The sequence below is a fragment of the Lycorma delicatula genome, chromosome 4, assembly GCF_047948215.1.
Source record: "Lycorma delicatula isolate Av1 chromosome 4, ASM4794821v1, whole genome shotgun sequence".
Taxonomy (NCBI): Eukaryota; Metazoa; Arthropoda; class Insecta; order Hemiptera; family Fulgoridae; genus Lycorma; species Lycorma delicatula.
This window is the reverse complement of record NC_134458.1, coordinates 3,459,529-3,480,773: the sequence shown is the minus strand read 5'-3', so window position 1 is coordinate 3,480,773 and position 21,245 is coordinate 3,459,529. Positions and strand designations below refer to the sequence as shown.

At 39.6% G+C, this 21,245-nt stretch overlaps 1 protein-coding gene across 1 annotated transcript in view; it reads left to right on the top strand.

The window, feature by feature from the left end:
* Positions 1-21,245, top strand: part of FASN3 (Fatty acid synthase 3) — a 280,712-nt gene that overhangs the window by 192,721 nt on the left and 66,746 nt on the right. The window contains exon 28 of the mRNA XM_075362162.1: positions 15,541-15,721. Within this exon, the coding sequence (XP_075218277.1) occupies positions 15,541-15,721 (181 nt within the window). The remainder of the gene's footprint in view (positions 1-15,540; positions 15,722-21,245) is intronic.

Sequence of the window (21,245 nt, the reverse complement as noted above, 5' to 3'; positions counted from 1 at the left end):
AGCAATTCGCTGCTACGCCTAGGCCGCTGAATGGCAGCAAGTACCTGTCCACCATTAAAACGTTTGAAGCCTTAATCTGGCTGGTAGCCAGAGCCATATCTCTCGGTTAGCTTCCTACTGTAGCGCGGTAGGAGTCTTTTCCCTTAGGTAAACTACTGATGTCGGTTCAAGGAACTACCTCACGGTCCGACAATGTGGCTTTCGCCACATTGACTCGCCGCTTGTGAGTGGCCAATTTTCCCCTTGACCTCTAAGTTCCAGGGTAGTCTGAGTTCCCCCCCCCCCACGAGAAGCTGGGCAGTTGAACATCGTGTGTTCGTTCGACTGGATCTCCCCGCAGACGCACAGCTCATCAGCTGCCAGGCGGAACCAAAACAAATATTGGTTTAAATTTACATGGTTGGAGAGCACTCGGGCTCCCGTTGCTCTTAAAAAGATGGAGAGACGTACCATCCCCCCAAATCCTATATAAACTTATACAAGGATCTTCCCTTAGTCGCGGCGTGCCATTCTTGCTGTCATGCTTCCATCGCAAGGCTGTAAAGCCTCCTCCGCAGGCGGAAGATAAGCAACTGTTTGAAATTTAGAACCGGTGCATTGCGATCACCGTTTACGCTCCGGTAAAGGCATGGCTCGAAACTGCATCCCAAATACTTCGGCTCCCTGCCTCTTCGCAACTTCCACATGGCCGCTCTAACTTTCACCACTAAATCGATTGGGAGAGCCTTTCCCAATACGGTGGTAATCTCGTAGGAGGTTATTTTAAAAACATCAGTGCATACAATTAAGGCTCTGCGCCGGGCATTCCTTAAATTTTGAATAAGTGTTCGATTTCTTTCTAACCTATGCGCTCAAACGGACGCCGCGTAAGAGGTCATATTTTCGAAGACACCTCGATACACCGTGTAGAAATGACGGCCCGACAGTCCGTAATCCTTTCGAGCAATCCTCCTAAGCTTGTGCATAATAGAGACGGCGTCCACCGCTACTTGCCTAATGTGGTTGCTAAACAGTAACTTCTCATACGTTTTTATACGGGTATCGACTTCTAAGGCCATTAGCTCTCGTCATATTCTTTAAAAGGAGTTTAAATCACCATCAGGTTCGTCGGAACGCAAGGATAGCGGGAGTTTGTTTTTTCCCTACTAATTGCAGAACTTGGACAAATATGTCCCTTGCTGCTCTGTCTTTCTATTTTATCTGGCGGGTTATCCATCTGTTTTGTGGCGGTTATAGATTTTATCTGTTTTATTTTATGTATGGACGGATTTCGTATTTGCGTTCTGGTCCCTTAGACCAATGAGAAACAATTGACTGGGGCTGATACGGGGATACTAAGCGTATATGTTCTTTGTACTTCCGGCAATATTCCCCTTCATTCCGTCCTCTGTAGTCGTTTCGGTGCTAGAGCCTTTCGGTCAAACAGGAATTTGCCTTCCGTGGGAACCCTAGTATTTGGAGGAAGCTTTCAGAAACACGTGTGTCCGGGAAGGGTTTTGTGGGATCGCGTGGACATCGTCATTGTGCTGGTTCACCTGAAACAGACATAAAAAAGAGGCATGTTCTGCATTGCAAAAAAGATATAACAGACCTCGTACAGGACAGTATGACAAACCTCTCATGTTTCAACCTACCTACTTATTAAATTTTTATGAAGCGCGGCAAAATCGCTCTTAACGTTCCCGCTCGCGCGTGCGCAAAAAACCCTAATAATGTTGAAAAATATTAATTAGGATAGTATGGGCTTAGATTCAGATATTTCCAATAAAATTTGAAAGTTAACAATTTATTTCATTTATCACTTTGAATAATTAAGTAGTTTACTAGTAGTTAACACTGGTCAGGTAAGATACGTTTCCGTTATTAATAGTGACTATTAAATTAGGTTGGAATCAACAAAATACCAAGTCAATGGATTTGGTATAAAAGGTTTAAAGATATTTTATTTTATTTTGTGTTATTTAACTGAAGACTTTCACTAACTTAACCGTAGACAATGAAAAGGGTCCGGTTAGGTAGCAGCCTCTTATCTATTTCCTGTTGAGGACACCTTTGGAGTATAATACAACAAAACCATGTGTTCAATTGCTATTAAGCACTCGTTAGGACATTCGATTTTATCTATATCTATACTATTGTCGGATATTATAATGGGGTAGATTAAATTAATATCGGTTCCTGTATTTTTACATTTGATTTGAATAAAATACAACCCAACTAAATATTTAATTATTTGTTAAGCACTAGTATGGGTGTTATATTGGAGGAAATAAAATTGATTTAATTTTGGTCAAAAAGAATAACAACCGTATGACTATACATTTATGAACTTTAACAACTTTACGCTCAATATGAGACTACGCGCACTTTTTTTTTTTAATGACCTAGCAATAAAGGCCTGCAATCATTTGTGGGAGTTCCCTGTTGGCTCACCCGATGTAGAGGCTCCTGGCCTGGTTTATCATACACAAACCCTCGTCCCGCCTTTTCACGGTGGTTCCTCTAAGAGGTTCGTCATATGTAAGGGTGTAAAGGACCCTTACATTTAATTTAAAAACACAAAAATTGACAACACAGTACATTTAAATAATCATATATTAAAAACACTGAGAACACTTACAGTATGTAAAGGTCCTGATGTTAAAATGGAAAAAAAATAAAACAAAAATAAAAAAGAATGTCTTGACAATACCAACACTCGTTTTTCCATTTTCTTTTTTTTTTTTTAAATACCCCCAATTCAACCGGAAACGCCGTTAAGCATTACATCATTCGCCTCAGGATACCTTGGCAGTAGACTACCCCCCTCTATAAATTGTCCCGTAGGACTTAACCCAACGAGGTCCCCCCACGTCATAAGAGCAATTCGACCACCTGTTCAGAACAGCCAAAGAACCCGTAGTCGGAAGGGTACCCTTCCCGGTCCTGACCTACCTGGCTCTAGGCATTCCTTGCGCATACCTTTTGCCCCGCGCCCACCATCCACCCTTGAGGGTCCCCCATGCCATCATCGGATACGCCCTGACTCCCCCACTCTTGCATGCAGGCGAGCCCGGGCGTCCTAGGAAAGAAGGTTAGCTCCCTGCCCTATACGTTCCACGATTCAAATCCGCTTTCTTAATTCTTATCCATAGAGTTAAACTACTTCACTTAGAGACTTCTTAACACAACTTGAATTTACTTATAGACTTGTTAATAGTCCACTGGTGTGCAGATATGCAACTATTTTTTCTTCATTTCCATTTTCCAAATCAGCAGCAATACTATTTCTTAGACCTCTTTCTGAGGTCTTCATATATGGTACACTCTTCCATTAGATGCTTGACTGTAAATACTTCATTACAACCACCGCACATTGGTCTTTCTTCGTCGGTTAACAAATATGAATTTGTTATTGGTGTGTGACCGATTCTAAGTCTGGTCACCGCCATATGTTCTCCACGAGTCAGCTTCATCTCGCTCTTCCATTTTAACTGCGTTTAGTTTCGAATTTAATCTCTTCCATTCATTACTCCATCTGTTTCTTGTTGTACTGGTTAGAAAATGTTTGACATCGGCCACTCGTACAAGAATTATATCCAAATTATCACAGACTTGCCGTTCTGGCAGCTTCGTCTGCGCTTTCATTTCTTGCAATAACAGCAACAGCATGCCCTGGAGTCCATAAAAATACACATCGCTATCCTCGTCGATTTTAAACGTATAAAATGGACAGTATGATTGCAATAAGGACGTCCTTAATGTTCTTGTTTTTAATTGCAGCAAGTGCACTTAACGAGTCGGAACATATAAGCACTCTCTCTTCGCAGAAATGTTCAGAGCAGCGAAGAGATTGCTGTATGGCAATAAGTTCTGCTGTATAAACAATAAACTGCCATATCTGGCAGTTTCCAAAAATGGGCTTCTCCATTTGCATATATGGATCATCCAACACCATGTTCGGCTTTAGACCGTCAATATAAATGTTTATGTAATCTTCAAAACTTTAACGGTTAATAAAAATTCCTGTTGGCTTCTCTTTTATTTTTTTTTCTTGGTAGAGATCCAATCTTGCGTTTACCGCTGGTATGAGTCATGGCCGTATTTCTCTTGTAGAACTTGCTAATGTCTCTGATAAAGCAATTTCATATCTTCTTGTTAATTCGTGATACCGTTATCCGGCTGGTTTGGAATAAGTAGCAGGATGTTCGTAAATGCAGCCAAAGGATGACTGTTAAAAGTTTTATTGTTTATATGAGTAGGAAAGGCCCATATATTTGCCGCATATCTTAGCAATAGGATCTCTCTTCTACAATGTAGTGGCATTATTCCAGTTTCTGACATTAGACGATTCGCCGGACTTGTACGGAATGCGCTTGTGGAATATCTTATTCTACTGTTATTTATTACCTCTAACTTTCATAAATGCGACTTTCTAGTGGATGAATATGCAATACATCCGTAGTCGAGTTTCAATTGAACCAATGCTTTATATAGCCTCAGTAGTATTTCTTTATCTGAGCCCCAATTGATGTTGGATAAACATATAATAATGTTTAGAGCTTTCTTGCATCAAGTCCTGTATATGTAATCCCCATGTAAGGAATTTATGTAGTAATAGACCTAAAAATCGCACATTATCCTTGTATTTTATTGGATGGTCGTCGATGGTCAAAACAGGACTTCGGTGAGGAATTCTCTTCCTACAGAAGTGTACACAGCACATTTTCTCTGGTGAAAACTTGAAACCATTATTCCTCGCTACATCGTTAAGAGCGTTTATCGCACGTTGCAATTTGTACTTCATCATAGCTGTCGTGTTGCTGGCATATACAATTGCCAGATTATCGGCAACACCTTTGCTGATTTCTGTTGGAACGGCTAATTTCAATTTATTAATGGTGATCGTGAACACGGTACCGCTCAACGGCGAGCCTCGTGATATGCCATTTTCCAATATTTTTTTCTGTTGAATATTCGTTGTTGACCCGTACTTGAAAAGTACGTTCATTCATATAATTGCTGAGTAATACGCAGCTGGTGTAACCAAATAGTGTAAGGCGACAGTCGGCCGCGTGCAGTAGTTGCTGAGTAATACTGGCAGATTGCCGCGAATGCCCCATTCATGTAATTGAAGCATTATTCCATAACGCCAGGTCATATCGAATGCCTTCAGGTCAAAGAAGACTCTGACACAATGTTTTCTTGTGATGAAGCTGTTATATATTATGTTCTCTAAATTAATAAATTTATTAGTAGTTGAGTGGTATTGCCTGAAACCTGCTTGATAAGAGGGTAAGAAATTTTCTTTTTTTAAAATCCATACGAGTCGATTATTTATCATTTTTTTCAAATATTTTTCCCATAGCGCACGTCAAAGAAATAGGACGGTAACGATTGGGATCTGTTAGATGTTTATATTTCTTTGGAACTGGAATAAATATGTGTTTTTTTTTCACTGCTCCGGGAACATTCCATCCCGCCATATCTGATTATATAGTTCTAACTATCTACGTTTGGCAGAGGTATTCAGCTGCCTGATCATGTCGTAATGAATTTCATCCGGACCAGCAGCTGTGTTGCCGGCTTTCTCCAACGCTTTCATAAGTTCATCTATTTTGAAAGGTACATTATATGATTAATTTATTTCAGTTCTGAAATTTAGTAGATCCTCAAGTTCTGTTTTTTCGTTTTAAAATATTCATCGTAGTTAGCCGTTTTGCTGGCTTTTTCGAAATGATTGGCTAGTACCCCTGCAATTTCGTTTGGAGTATCTCTAATTTCATCTTCATATTGAAGGCTAGTTTTGGGAGTAAAGTTTGTACGCCCACAAATCGCCCTCACTTTCTTCCAAACGTCTGATGCAGTCATACTTCTATTAATGGAAGACACGTATTGCTGCCAGGATCGTTTTTTCGCATCTATCAAAAATGTTTGCATACGCTCTGTATTTTCTAAAGGCAATTAGATTTTCTAATGTTAGACGTTTCTTAAAAGCAATATATGCTGTTTTCTTTCTTTTAATAGCTTCGCTTATTTCATCGTTCCACTACGGAACGGGTCGCTTCTTGGGTTTCTCGGATGTTCTGGGAATATATTTGGATGCCGACTCAAATATGGCGTTAGCTATAGCATCGACATCGGCTTCGATCACTCCAGTTGTTTCGGTGAGTATCGTTCTACCTATGAAGCTCGTCCAATCTGCCTTATAAAACATCCATCTTTTGGAGATGGATATATTTTCCTTGTAACGTCAGTTACAATTTGTACCGGGAAGTGATCGCTTCCATACAGATCTCTAAATCTTGGAAAGAGTACCTCGGTGCTATCGATGCGCTTATAATTGCTAAACATAATCTATACAATACGTCGATCCATCTCTAGCATTGCAAAAAGATCCTGAACTGTCATTTAAGGTAATGAAATTAGAATTTAATAGGAACTTTTCCAATTTTCTTCCACGGGGATCTACTCGAGCCGACCACCAAAAAGAATTGTGTGTATTAAAGTTTCCCACTAGTTGTATTGGTGGGGGAAGCTGAGCAATTAAACTTGTTATTTCATCTTCCTTCCACTGAAAATTCGGCAGGTATATGCTGCAGATAGTGATTTGCAGCAGACGCTTCATTCTGATTGAAGATTTGTGTTTATTTCAGCCGCTTCGGTGGTAGCTCTACTCGATGTTAATATGGCTACTCCACCTCAAACTCATATTTGGAGGTTGATCTCACCGAAATGTATGGTATCTTCTTAATTGGAAATTTTCATTTCGGCATAAATGTATTTCTTGCAGGCATATACAAATTAGGTCTACATCATATACCAAGCGTAGAAGCTCATGGATGTTTGACAAACATCCATTGATGTTCCATTGAATTATCGACTAGCTAATTTTTTCAATTATTTTATCTCTTGGTTTGCCTTTCGGCCATCCTTTTTTCCTCTTCTTTTCCATTTTATGAACAGCTTCGTGTTCGTTAAGAATGTCATGTCCCGTATAGCTCCAGGCCTCCGAATTGGAGACCATCGAAGTCGTGGACGACAACGGACATGGGTCGGCGCTTGGTTTAGGCGCCGATTGTGAGGCGGGAACCTGGGAGACCCCCGCAACAGGACCGCCTCAGACAGGTGGGAAAAAAGCCCCTCTTTGTGATTTTTGGTGATCTCTGTGGTCTGGAGACCACCTCAGATGGAGGAGGCTTGGGAGCATCCTTAGAAGACCTAAAGCAACCACTTTTTTCCCACCATCATCTAAAATGTTGTGCAGATTCGCTGGAACTGCTGGTTTACCAGCTGTCTTTTTCTATTAGGATGCGCTTTTGCTTATAGTCGATGTATTAGCTGGAGGCTGTATCTTTATCATAGGCTTTATAAATTCCTTATGAGTGAGAGACTTCATTCTATTATCAATTATTCTCTCAATCATAGTGGCCAATGTAAGCGTAAGTTTTCTGAGAAGTTGGTGTGCATCAACAGCAGTTGGAGCTGGAACTGCAGCCGCAGTCTGAGCATAAGTTGTTGCTGCTCTAGGCTTGCGGGCATTTACAATCTTCTTCGGCTCGGTGTAGCTAACCTTCTGCAGGGTTTTGTCTTCCTGCACAGCTACCTCATCTTTGTAAACAAGACAATTCCTCGATCTACATGAGTATTGTCCTTTACGGTTCATGCAGGAGCCATCCTTGCATGGTTCTCCTTCATAAATTTCCTCACCACACATGCATATATGTGGCCTTTCGCACCAAGTAGCAGTGTGGCCAAAACATTTACACCCGAAACATCTCATCGGTTGCGGCACAAAAGCCCGCACATCCAATCTGTGTATTCCTGTACGCACGTTCTCCAGTAGGGCTGGTTTGTTGAAGTAAAGAGATGAGAGGCAGATGGAATAACTTTTCCGTTCCTTCTCATGTTCAGCCTTCGGCATTCAATCCCTTTTTGAGGTCTCAACACTTCTACAATTTCCTGCTCCGTGCAATTGAGTAGATCCCGACAAACCACAACACCCTTTGAGTTCTTGAGGGAGCTGTAAGGATCAACTCGTACAGCAAACTCACCTATCCTCTTTAGCCCAAGGATCTTCTGTGACTGGTTGTCATTAACCATCTCTACATGAAGTCCGTTAAAAATTTTATGGATTTCCTTTACTGGGCTTCGAACATAATTATTTATCTCCCGAGCGATAAGGAAAGGACGTTATCCTTGAAAAATTATCTTCTTCTCTACTAATAACCAAATATTTTGGTTTACAAAAACTGTTCTTGTACAGAGCTCTCTGTATACCTTTAACCTCTTTCTCTAATTTTGCGATCTCATAACTCTTCCTCCGTTTTTCTTCAGGCAAAACGGATGGATCAAGATGAGGGTGTTCATGAACCCTCAGTCATGTTTGTTGATTCTTCAATTTACATGATGTTCAATCCCTTTCTGTAGCAAGGCTAGCCGGCAGGGTACACCCCCACTCCAGGGCTACCAACCCTGGAGGTCCAGTCCAGTACTCCGTTAGAAACGGCATATGTTCTGACAGAGAGTGGATGTACAGTCTCTGCACAGACTCCAAGCTCCTAGACACAAAAATTTTCAGGGCTCTCATGCACCGACATACATTTGCACCCTAATTACATGCTTGATATCGCGGGGGACATGTGGACAGCGGAAGGGCCTCCGTTATTCCTGCAATCACTTCAACCCTGGCTGCCACATCACCAGCTCTAAAGGTGGTGTGAATCCATTTCTTTAATCATTAAATTTTCCATACCTACAGCTGCTGAAAATCCAGTCCTTGTATTACGGCCTGTAGGTGGAATCAGGCCAAAGAAAATTCCATCTGCGAGGGAAAACACTCGGAGCCCCATTAGTCAGCATTATGAATAGTATATATATATATACAGCTGTTTCTGCTCTGGATGTGGAATGTAGATGTTTTGTTCCGGATGTGAGGATTATCTACCGTAGGGCATTATTATTATTATTACTAGCACCACCACCACCACCATCATTATTATTATTACTTTTTTTTATCTGAATTTTTACGGGCATCGACTGCTAAGGTCATTAGCCCTCGTCACATTCTTTAAAAGAAATTTGTATCACCATCTGGATCGTCATACGTAAGGGTGTAAAGGGCCCTTACATTTTATTTAAAAGCACAAACTACACAAAACATTAAGACACAAAAGACAAGTACAACACACAACACTTACGGGGTGTAAAGGGCCCCGATATTAAAATTTGAGATAAGGTTCTCAAAAGACCATGAAATTAAAAATTCAACTTATCAATACCATATCTTTCTTTCTTTCTTCTACGAGTCTCGTTTATAGTTTGTTTAAGCACCCTCGGGGCGACCAGAACCGCCGTTGAGCAGTATATCAGTCGCGCCAGGGAGCCGTGGCAGTTGAATCCTTCTTATAAACAGGCTACAGGCATGCACCGCGCATACCCATAGCCTCGCGTCCTCAATCCACCCTTGAGGGTCCCCCATGCCATCATCGGACACACCCCGACTCACTGCTCTTGAATGCAGGTGAGCCAAAATGGCCTAGGCAAGAGGGCTACCTCCCGTTACTACACGTGCCACGCTTCGAGACTTCCACATTTAAATGAAACTACCTCTTAAAGATTCTTTAACACAGCTTTAAATTTTTCACTTTTACAGACTTCTAAGAAGTCCACTGGCATGTAAAAATTCAACTATATTTTCTTCATTTCCCTTATCCAGATCACCAGTAATATTATTTCTAAGACAGAACCTTTTTCTGAGGTCCTCATATATGGTACACTCTTCTATTAGATGCTTGATTGTCAGTGTTTTATTACAAACACGCACATTGGTCTCACTTCGCCGGTTAACAAATATGAATTTGTTAATCGCGTGTGACCGATTCTAAGTCTGGTCACCGCTACTTGTTCACGACGAGTCAACTTAAAGTCGCTTTTCCATTTATATGGAGAAGTTTTTACTGAGTTTAGTTTTGTAGTTAAACTCCTCCATTCAGCATTCCACTTGTTTTTTACTATGTTTGTTAGACGGTTTTTAACATCTGCCACTCTTACAGGAAATGCATCCAAATCATCGCAGACTGTTGCCTTTCTGGCAGCTTCGTCTGCGCTATCATTACCTGTAATACCAGCATGCCCTGGAGTCCATACAAATACGCATCGCTGTCCTCGTTGATTTAGAACGTATAAAATGGACAGGATGTTTGCAATTAGGACATCCTTAATGTTCTTGTTCCGAGTTGCGACAAGTGCACTTAAAGAATCGGAACATATTAGTACTCTCTCTTCGCAATAGTGTTCAGTGGAGCGTAGAGCTTGCTGAATTGCAGTAAGTTCTGCCGTGTAGACAATGGCTACATCTGGCAGTTTCCAAAAATGGGCTTCTCCATTTACATATATGGAGCATCCAACACCATGTTCGATTTTAGAACCGTCAGTATAAATTCTAACATGTTCTTCGTAACTACTGACGGTTGCCAAAAATTCCTGTTGGATGATCACTGCTGGTTTCTTTTTTATTTCTCCTTGAGAGAGGTCCAACCTTGTATTTACCGCTGGCAAGAGCCATGGCGGTATTTCTCTAGTAGAAATTGCTAATGTATCTGGAATGGCAATTTCGTATTTACTTCTTAGTTCGTGGTACTTAATTCCGGCTGGTCTGGAATAGGTAGCACGACGTTGGTATAATGCAGCCATAGGATGGTTGTTGAAAAGTTTATTATTTATACGGGCAGGATAAGCCCATATATTTGCTGCGTATCTTAGTAAAAGGATCTCTCTTCTATATTGTAGTGGCATTATTCCGGCTTCAGACATCAGACTAGCCGCCGGACTTGTGCGGAAAGAGCCTGTTGCATATCTTATTCCGCTATTATGAATTACGTCTAACTTTCTTAAGTGCGACTTTCTAGCGGATGAATATACGATACAACCGTAGTCTAGTTTAGATTGAACCAATGCTTTATACAATCTCAATAATATCTCTTTGTCTGAGCCCCAATTTAAGTTCGATAAACATTTAATAATGTTTAGGGCTCTTTTGCATCTATCACTCAAGTCCTGTATATGTAATCTCCATGTAAGGGATTTATCCAATACTAGTCCTAAATATCTTACGTTGTCTTTATATTGTATTGGATTATCATCAATTATTAACGCAGGACTTTGATGAGGAATTCTCTTCCTACAAAAGTGTACACAGCACGTTTTTTCTGGTGAGAATTGGAATCCGTTATTCCTTGCAACTTCATTTAGAGCGTTGATCGCTCGTTGCAATTTGTACTTCACCATAGCAGTCTTGTTGCTGGCATACACAATTGCCAAATCATCAACATAGACGCTTTTGCTGATTTCTGCTGGAATGGCTAATATCAATTTATTAATGGCGATGGTAAACAAGGTACCGCTCAACGGCGAACCTTGTGGTATGCCATTTTCCAAAATTCTTACAGATGAATATTCATTATTGACTCGTACTTGGAAAGTACGGTCATTCATGTAGTTGCTCAGTAAGACTGGCAGATTGCCACGAATGCCCCATTCATGTATCTGGAGCATTATACCATGACGCCAGGTCATATCGAAAGCCTTCTGAAGATCAAAGAATACTCCGACACAATGTTTCCTTGTAATAAAGCTGTTATATATAACGTCCTCTAAGTTGATCATTTGATCAGTGGTAGAATGGTATTGCCGAAAACCTGCTTGATACGGTGATATCAGGTTTCCTTTTTCCAAAACCCAGACGAGTCGATTATTAATCATTTTTTCAAATATTTTTCCCATAGCGCACATCAAGGAAATAGGACGACAGCTATTGGGATCTGTTAAATTTTTATTTTTATTTGGTACTGGAACAACATGAGCTTTTTTCCACTGCTGCGGGTACATTCCATCCCACCATATTTGATTATAAAGTTCTAATAATCTGCGTTTTGCAGTGGTATTCAGCTGCCTGATCATATTATAATGGATTTCATCCGGACCAGCAGCTGTGTTGCCTGATTTTTCCAACGCTTTCGCGAATTCTTCCATTTTAAATGATACATTATATGAATAATTATACTCAGTTCTGAAGTTTAGTAGACCTTCAAGTTGTTCTTTTTTGGTACGAAAATCTTCTTCGTAGTTGGCCGTTCTGCTGGCCTTTTCGAAGTGATTGGATAATAGCTCTGCAATTTCATATGGAGTGTCTTTTATTTCATCTTCATCTTGAAGGCTAGTTATGGGAGCAAAATTATTACGCCCACAAATCGCCTTCACTTTCCTCCAAACATCTGATGCAGTAGTGGTTTTGTCGATGGATGACACGTATTGCTGCCAGGATCGTTTCTTTGAATCTATCATAAAATGTTTTGCATACGCCCTGTATTTCTTAAAGGCAACAAGATTTTCTATGCTAGGACGCTTCTTAAAGGCGTTATACGCCTTTTTCTTTCTTTTTATAGCTTCACTTATTTCATCGTTCCATCATGGAACGGGTTTCTTCGTAAGTTTCCCAGATATTTTGGGAATGAATCTCGATGCCGACTCAAGTATTGCATTTGTTATGGCGTCGACATCGTCCCCGATAACTCCAGTTGTTTCAGGGAGTATCGTTCTAGCTGTGAAGCTCGTTCAATCTGCCTTTTTAAACAACCATCTTTTAGAGATGGGATATATTTTCCTTGTAACATCAGTTACAATTTGCACCGGAAAATGATCGCTTCCATGCAAATCGTCTAAGACATGGAAGCTGTACCTCGGTGCTATCGATCCGCTTATTAGAGCAAGATCTATACAGGACTTCGATCCATCTCTGGCATTGAAAAAGGTTCCTGACCCGTCGTTTAAAAGAATAAGTTCTGAATTCATCAGGAACCTTTCCAGTTCTCTTCCGCGGGGATCTACTCGATCCGATCCCCAAAGAGAATTATGAGTATTAAAGTCACCCACCAGTAAAACAGGTGGGTGAAGCTCAGAAATTAGTCTTGCTATGTCATCCTTATTGCAATCAAAATTCGGCAAGTATATGCTGCAGACAGTGACCTGAAGCGGACGCTTCATTCTAACGGCGACCGCTTGTAGGTTTGTGTTTAGAACAACCGCTTCGGTGGTAGCGCTGGTCGATGTTAAAATGGCTACTCCACCTCTAACTCTTACATTTGGCGGTTGATCTCGCCGAAATATATCGAATCCTTTTAATTTAAAATTTTCATTTCGGCGGAAATGCGTTTCTTGCAGACATATACAAATCGGGTCTACATCATGTACCAAGCGTTGGAGCTCACGGATGTTTGAAAAACATCCATTGATGTTCCATTGTACAATCGACTCGCTAATTTTTAATTAAATTATTGTCTGGGTTTGCCTTTCGGCCACCCTTTTTTCCTTTTCTTCTCCATCTTACGAACAGCATCGTGTTTGTGGAGAAGGTCGTCGCCCGTAAAGCTTCCGGTCTCCGAATCGGAGACCACCGAAGCCGCCGACGACGACGGGCATGGATCGGCACCGGTTACAGGCGCCGATTGTGGGGCAGCAACCTGGCCGACCCCAGACACGGGGGTCGCACCGGTCACCGCCTGTGGAAGGGGGACACTCGTCCCCCCTGTGAAATTTTTTGTGGCCTCTGAGGCTTAGAGGCCACTTCAGTTACAGGAGGCTTGGGAGCCTCCATAACAGACTCTGTAGCTGTCACTTTCTTTTCATCAACTAGAATCTCACTAAGACGGACTTGAATTTCAGGTTTAGTGTCTGTTTTCTTCTGTACTGGAGCGACTTTCTGTTTTGGAGATGTGTCTTCAGGAGGCTGTACAATTATTCTTGGCTTAACAGATTCTTTAGTGCTGAGAGGCTTCATTTTATTTTCAATGATCCTCTCAATTAAGCCAGCCAAGGTAGGTGCAAGTTTGTTGATCAACAAACTTGCACCTTGTTGATGGCACATCAACAGCCACTAGAGCATGAGCAGGAACAGCAGCCGCAGCCTGAGCATAGGTTGTTGATGCTCTAGGTCTGCGGGCGTTTACGATCTTCTTTGCTTCAAAGTAGCTGACCTTTTGCAGGGTTTTTACTTCCTGCACAACTACTTCGACTTTGTATACAGGACAGTTCCTGGATCTACAGGAATGCTGTCCTCTGCAGTTTATACAAGTAGGAGACTCCTTACATGGCTCTCCTTCATGAACTTCATCACCGCACACGTATATTTGCGGCCTCTCACACCTAACAGCGGTGTGTCCAAAGCGTTAGCACTTAAAGCATCGCATTGGTTGCGGGACAAATGCCCGCACATCCAACCGATGTATGCCCGCTCTTATCTTCTCCGGCAAAGTAGACTGGTTAAATGTAAGAACATGGGATGCTGAAGGTAGGACTTCGCCATTCCTTCTCATGTTCAACCTCCGACATTCTAATACTCCCTGCGGTGCTAATTTTTCTACAATTTCCTGCTCCGTACAGTTAAGAAGATCCCGACAGACCACAACACCCCTTGAGGTGTTGAGCGTGCCGTGGGGATCAACACGTACAGCCAATTCTCCAATTTTTTTCAGCCCTAGGATCTTCTGAGACTACATATCATTTACAGTCTCTACATGAAGTCCCGTGAAAGTTTTTCTAATTTTCTTAACAGGGCCTCCAGCACATTTTGTTATTTCTCGAGCAATGAGGAATGGACTCACCTTCAAGAAATTACCGTCTTCTTTTGTGATAACTAAGTATTTTGGCTTTGGGACGTTGCTTTTTAAGAAAGCTTTTTGCAAGCTTTTCCTAGCCTCAACTTCAATTTTCATAGATTCTGCGCTGTTTCTCCGTTTTGCCTCAGGCGAAACGGTTGGTTCTAGACGAGGGTGTTTACGTGAACCCTCTGCCACGTTTGGTTGTTCAATATTCATGAACGGTTGATCCCTTCTGTAGTAAGGCTAGCCGCCGGGGTACATCCCCACTCCAGGGCTACTAACCCTAGAGGTCCGTTCCAGTACTCCGGTGGAACCGGCATATGTCCTGGCAGAGAGCGGATGCGCAGTCTCTGCACTGACTCCAGGCCCTTACACACCGAGGCTTTCAGGGCTCCCATGCCCCGAACAGCATGGGCACCTTAACACTACATGCTTGCCATCGCGGGGGGCATGTGGACAGCGAAAGGTCTCCGTTACACCTGCAAATAACTTCGACCGTGGCCGCCACATCGCCAGCTCTAAAGGTAGTATCAATCCATTTCCATAATCATTAAGAATTTCGTATCTGCAGGTGGCCGCGAAATCCAGTCCTGTAATTCGGCCTGTAGTTGAAAATCGGCCGAAAAAAGCACATCCGAGAAACAACACTCGGAACCCCGTTAGCTAGCTATATGTAATGTACGTGAGTACAGCTGTTGCCGCCCTGGACGTGGAACGTGGATGTTGTGTTCCGGACGTGGGGATTATCTACCTCAGGGCATTATTATTATTATTATTATTATTATTATTATTATTATTATTATTATTATTATTATAATTATTATTATTATTATTATTATTATTATTATTATTATTATTATTATTATTATTACTATTATTATTATTATTATTATTATTATCACAGGTATGGAAACTTTCTTAAAAGAAACGAGTTTTCATGGTGTGTTGTTGGATAATATGTTCTTTGCTTCTGCTGAGGAAAAAAAACGATTTCATACTCTTTTTAAAGATAATATGAAAACTGGGGGAATCAAACCCCTTACAAGAACAGTTTTTCCTACAAATGAGGTGCAGCAAGCATTCAGGTAAAATTTTATTGCTTTCTGTCTATTTCATAGGATATAACTTTACTTTCTTTCATGTGACTGAATAAAAAAGGATACAGTGATTATTAATTAGCTATGATTGTAATAGTTTCATATTAATTGCTGTCATTTACTTTTGTTGTTGGCAATATATTTAAGTATTAACATCATCTGCACTCATTTAGTTAATGGACTTGTACTTTTTGGAGTTGATATTTATTTTATATTCATACATTCTAAGTGGCATACACTTAGAGTAAGTGTTACTTACAAGTGTCTAAGTAAGTGTCACTTACTTAGAGTAAGTGTTTTATTTATTTTACGAGGGTTATTTTTTTTGCAAGGTCCGATCGGTCACGAAATTAAAACCACAGTGAAAATACATTTTTTTTATTTGTAACAAGCACTTACATAGTTACGCTATTTCTCTGCTTAGTCGCCACTACGATTTAGACATTTGTCGTAGCGTGGTACAACTTTCCAATACCCTCGTCATAGAACGGAGCCACCTGTTTTCAGCCATGTTTCTACGCTGGTCTGCAGCTCAATGTCTGTGCCAAAATTTTGTGCTCCTAGCCTGCGTTACATGTGAGCAAAGAGGTGAAAATCGGATGGAGCCGAGTCCGGGCTGTATGGTGGGTAATCAAACAAACACTTCCCAACGAAAATGCTGCAGGAGCTTCTTTGTTACAGCTGCAGTGTGCCTGATGACAACATTTCTCTCCGCTTATTCTGAATCGCCCATTGTAGACGTTGAAGAGTCACGCAGTATGAGGCTGCAGTGATGGTCGTGCCACGTTCCATGAATTCCACCAAGAGAACTCCATTCCGGTCCCAGAACACAGTAGCCATTAACTTTCTGTTGGAGAAGGTTCGCTTGAACTTCTTTCGTTTACTGGGAGAATGAGAATGCATCCACTGTTTGGATTGTTCTTTTATTTCTTCAGTTTCGAAATGGACCATGTCTCGTCCCCTGTGACAATTTTGATAAAAAAAATTTTCTCCTTCATTGTGCTAGCGCTGGAGAAACGTTAGGGAGGCATCCATTCTCATTGTTTTGTGATGGTCGGACAGCATCTTGGGAACCCATCTCGCACACAGTTTGCGGTACTGAAGTCTCTCACTCACAATGGTGTAGAGAGCTGACCTTGAAATTTCAGGAAACGAATCACTCAATACAGAAATTGTGAACCATTCGCTCAACGAGATCATCGATTGGCACTCGCTTCCTTCCCTGACCGCCTGCATCATGAACATCTGTACGTCCTGCTTTAAAGTTCCTGCACCATTGTCGCACTTTGCTGTCACTCACTGAAGTTTCACCGAATACATTACTTATTCGTCGATGAATTTCAGCCGCATTACACTCCTCAGCCTAAAGAAATCGAATTACGGCACGCACTTCACACTTGGCGGGAGATGCTATTGTTGTAGACATGTTTTCGTGCTAGCTGCGTGTTCAGAACTAAACGAAATGACGCGGCGTGATTGAAGGCCATACTAGAGATGCTGCGCAACACATATGCAAAGCTTCATCCGATTTTTGCGCGGGTTTTAATTTCGCGACTGATCGTACCTTGAAAAAAATAACCCTCGTATATTCATTATCACTCTTATAACTAATTAGATAAAGACTTTTTATAATTTCATCTGTTATTAATATAACTCTTGAAACTAGAACTCATAGTTTAGAAATTTGATGTAAGAGCTAATTATCAGTTACTGAAATTATTGTACCATTTAATAGATTGATATAAGTAGAATTGTGCCCACCTTTCCACCAGATGGCTAATTCTATGTGAGATTACTTCTAAGTTGTATTTTAATTTCTATTTTTCTTAAAGCCTAACAAATAAGAAAAATTTAATAGGTGTGCAGTATGAAATAATATGTGTCATGTTTAGACTTAGGCCAATCACAGCTGAAAACAAGTTCTTTGTTGTTAATGATGATGATTAAAGTAAATAGGTAAACAGGCTTTCAGATACAATTAAAAAAGTTACTATTATAACATTTTCTCTTAGTTTAACCAAATCCTGTAAAATTACAACTTATGTAGTTTCAGAATCATCAGTTTTCTTATTCCGTATTAAGGAGACTGACTATTATATATGTAAAATGTATTATATTTTCTTTTTCAACCTGTTATGTTTGTGTTAAAATAATTTTTTATATCCAATATTTAACAACTCATTTTCTTCTTGATTTAATTTTAAAGTAATTAAATTTATTATTTTATTTTTGTGATGATTTCCACTTTCTTTATTAAGACTATTTTTATTGAAATGTACACATTTAAAAGGCACTTTAATACAATTATGAATAAATACATTTATAAAGTAGTGGTCTCGGTCTTAATTTTTACTTCATGTGAAATAGTGATTTTCACCTTATTTATGGCCAAAAATTTAGTTTCATAATTTAAGATTTAAAAGTATTTGAAAAGATATAATATTCTATGATATTATGTTTTCATTAAGATTTCACAAGATACACAAAATAAAATTTTCTCCTTGCGTCTAATAAGTAACAAATTTAAACAGACATCAATTTTTAAATTAGCTTTAACACTTTAAGGGTTAGGTGTAGAAATAAGTTTTCATGAATGAAAGTGTTTTAAAATTATATTTTTACCCAAAAAAGTTGCATTAAAAATAAGGGTGTTGCAGTTTAAAAAAAGTTATTTTTGCCACCAAATTGGAAAAAGGAATGAGACATAAGAAATTCATACAAAATTATATTTTTAATATCCTCAATAAAATAAAGAAGGTTCCCATTCAGACATTCTCAATCAACATTCTAAAAAAAAAACTATAATAATTCTTTTTATGGATGTCCTCTTACCCCTTATAGCTAACTGCTGTCTTCATGGATGTATCTAATCTACAAACTTGGAAGCGCGAAGTCTTAGCTAAGTGTAAGAGTAAGTGTAACAGAATGGTAAAGGAAAATCCTTAATGTGCCACTATCCTATTGGAAACCTACAGAAACTGTAAAATTGACGTTATCAATATTTAAAATAAACAGCCAGTGCAAATTACACGTAGTCAAAAAGTGTATGAAAATTATACCTGATTTTTTTTTTTGTCTTCATCATTTGACTGGTTTGGTATGGCTCCAAGATCTAATGCCAGTCATTTTATTTCAGTATACCCCTTACATCCAACATCCCTAACAATTTGTTTTACACATTCTAAATGTTGCCTGCCTGCAGAATTTTTTCCATCTATTTGTTTCTCCCTCTATGCTCCCTCTATGAATCATGAGACCTTGCCGTTGGTGAGGGGTCTTGAGAGCTCAGTGATACAGAGTAGCTGGACCGAAGGTGCAACCATATTGGAGAGGTATCTGTTGAGAGCCAGACTAAGGAGTGATTCCTGAAAGAGGGCAGCAGCTCTTTCAGTAGTTGTAAAGGGCGTAGGTCAGTACGACTTAAACGGCCATATCAACAGCACTCAGTCCTCTGAGTAGTGCACAGTTGAAAGCAGTGGAAAACTACAACTGCTTTTTTTCCAAGAAAATGTAGCTCTCTGCATTTTCATATAGCAATGGAGGCACCTTCCTAGGTAAAATATTGCAGAGGTAAACTAGTCCCCCGTTTGGATCTCCAGGTAGGGACTGCTAAGGAAGGGGTTACCAGAAAATTAAAAAATAACATTCTACGAGTCGGAATGTGGAATGTTAGAAGTTTAAAAAAGGTTGGTAGGTTAGCAAATTTAAAGAGGGAAATGGATAGGATAAATGTAGATGTAGTAGGAATTAGTGAGGTTCGATTGGAAGAAGAAAACGACTTTTGGTCAGGTGATTTTAGAATAATTAACTCAGCTTCAAATAATGGGCAGGCAGGAGTAGTTTTCGTAATGAACAAGAACATAGGGAAGAGGGTAGAGTATTTCAAAATGCATACCGATAGAATCATTGTAATAAGGATAAAATCAAAACCTAAATTGACAATGATTGTTAATGTCTATATGCCTACAAGCACCCATGATGATGATGAGGAAGAGTGTGTATACGATGAAATTGATGAAGCAATTAAACACGTAAAAGGAGATGAAAATTTAATAATAGTTGGAGATTGGAATGCAAGCATTGGAAAAGGCAAGGAAGGAAATATAGTGGGTAAATACGGGCTGGGCAAAACGAATAAAAGAGGGGAACAACTTATAGAGTTTTGCATGAAGTATAATTTACTACTTGCCAACACCCAGTTTAAAAATCATAATAGCAGAATATACACTTGGAAAACGCCAGGAGATACTACAAGGTATCAGATAGATTATATCATGGTTAAGCAAAGATTTAGAAATCAATTCGTTGACTGCAAAACACTTACCCTGGAGCAGACATTGATAGCGACCATAATCTAGTGATAATGAAATGTAGATTGGGGTTTAAAAACCTGAAGAAAAGGTGTCAGATGAATCGGTGGAATTTAGAGAAGCTTGAGGAAGAGGGTAAAGAAGATTTTTGAGGAGGAAATCGCAAGAGGTCTGAGTAAAAAAGATAAGATAGAAAATGTAGAAGAAGAAAAATGGAAGAATGTTAAAAAGGAAATTCTTAAATCAGCAGAAGTGAACTTAGGCGGAACAAAAAGAACTGGTAGAAAACCTTGGGTTTCAGACGATATATTGCAGCTGATGGATGAACGTAGAAAATATAAGAATGCTAGTGATGAAGAAAGTAAAAAGAACTATCGACAATTAATAAATACTATAAACAGAAAGTGCAAACTAGCAGAAGAAGAATGGATTAAAGAATAGTGTTCAGAAATGGAAAGAGAAATGAACATTGGTAAAATAGACGGAGCATACAGGAAAGTTAAGGAAAATTTTGGGGTACATAAATTAAAATTGAATAGTGTATTAAACAATGATGGTACACTGATTTATAATACGAAACGAAACATCAATAGGTGTGTGGAATATATTGAAGAGTTATATGGAAGAAATGAATTAGAAAATGGTGTTATAGAGGAAGAATAGGAAGTCTAAGAGGATGAAAGGAGAAAAAAAATACTGTGATCTGAATTTAAGAGAGCATTAAAAGAGTTGAATGGCAGAAAGGCTCCTGGAATAGCCGGAATACATGCATAATTACTGCGCAGTGCAGGTGAGAAAGCAATGGATAGATTATACAAACTGGTGTGTAATATTTATGAAAAAGAGGAAGTTCCATCAGATTTCAAAAAAAGTGTTATAGTCATGATACCAAAGAAAGCAGGAACAGATAAATGTGAAGAATACACAACAATTAGTTTAACTAGTCATGCATCAAAAATCTTAACTAGAATTATATACAGGAAAATTGAGAGGAGAATGGAAGAAGTGTTAGGAAAAGACCAATTTGGTTTCAGGAAAAGTATAGGGACAAGGGAAGCAATTTTAGGCCTCAGATTAATAGTAGAAGGAAGATTAAAGAAAAACATACTTGACATTTATAGACCTAGAAAAGGCATTCGATAACGTAGACTGGAATAAAATGTTCAGCATTTTTTTAAAAAATTAAGGTTCAAATACAGAGA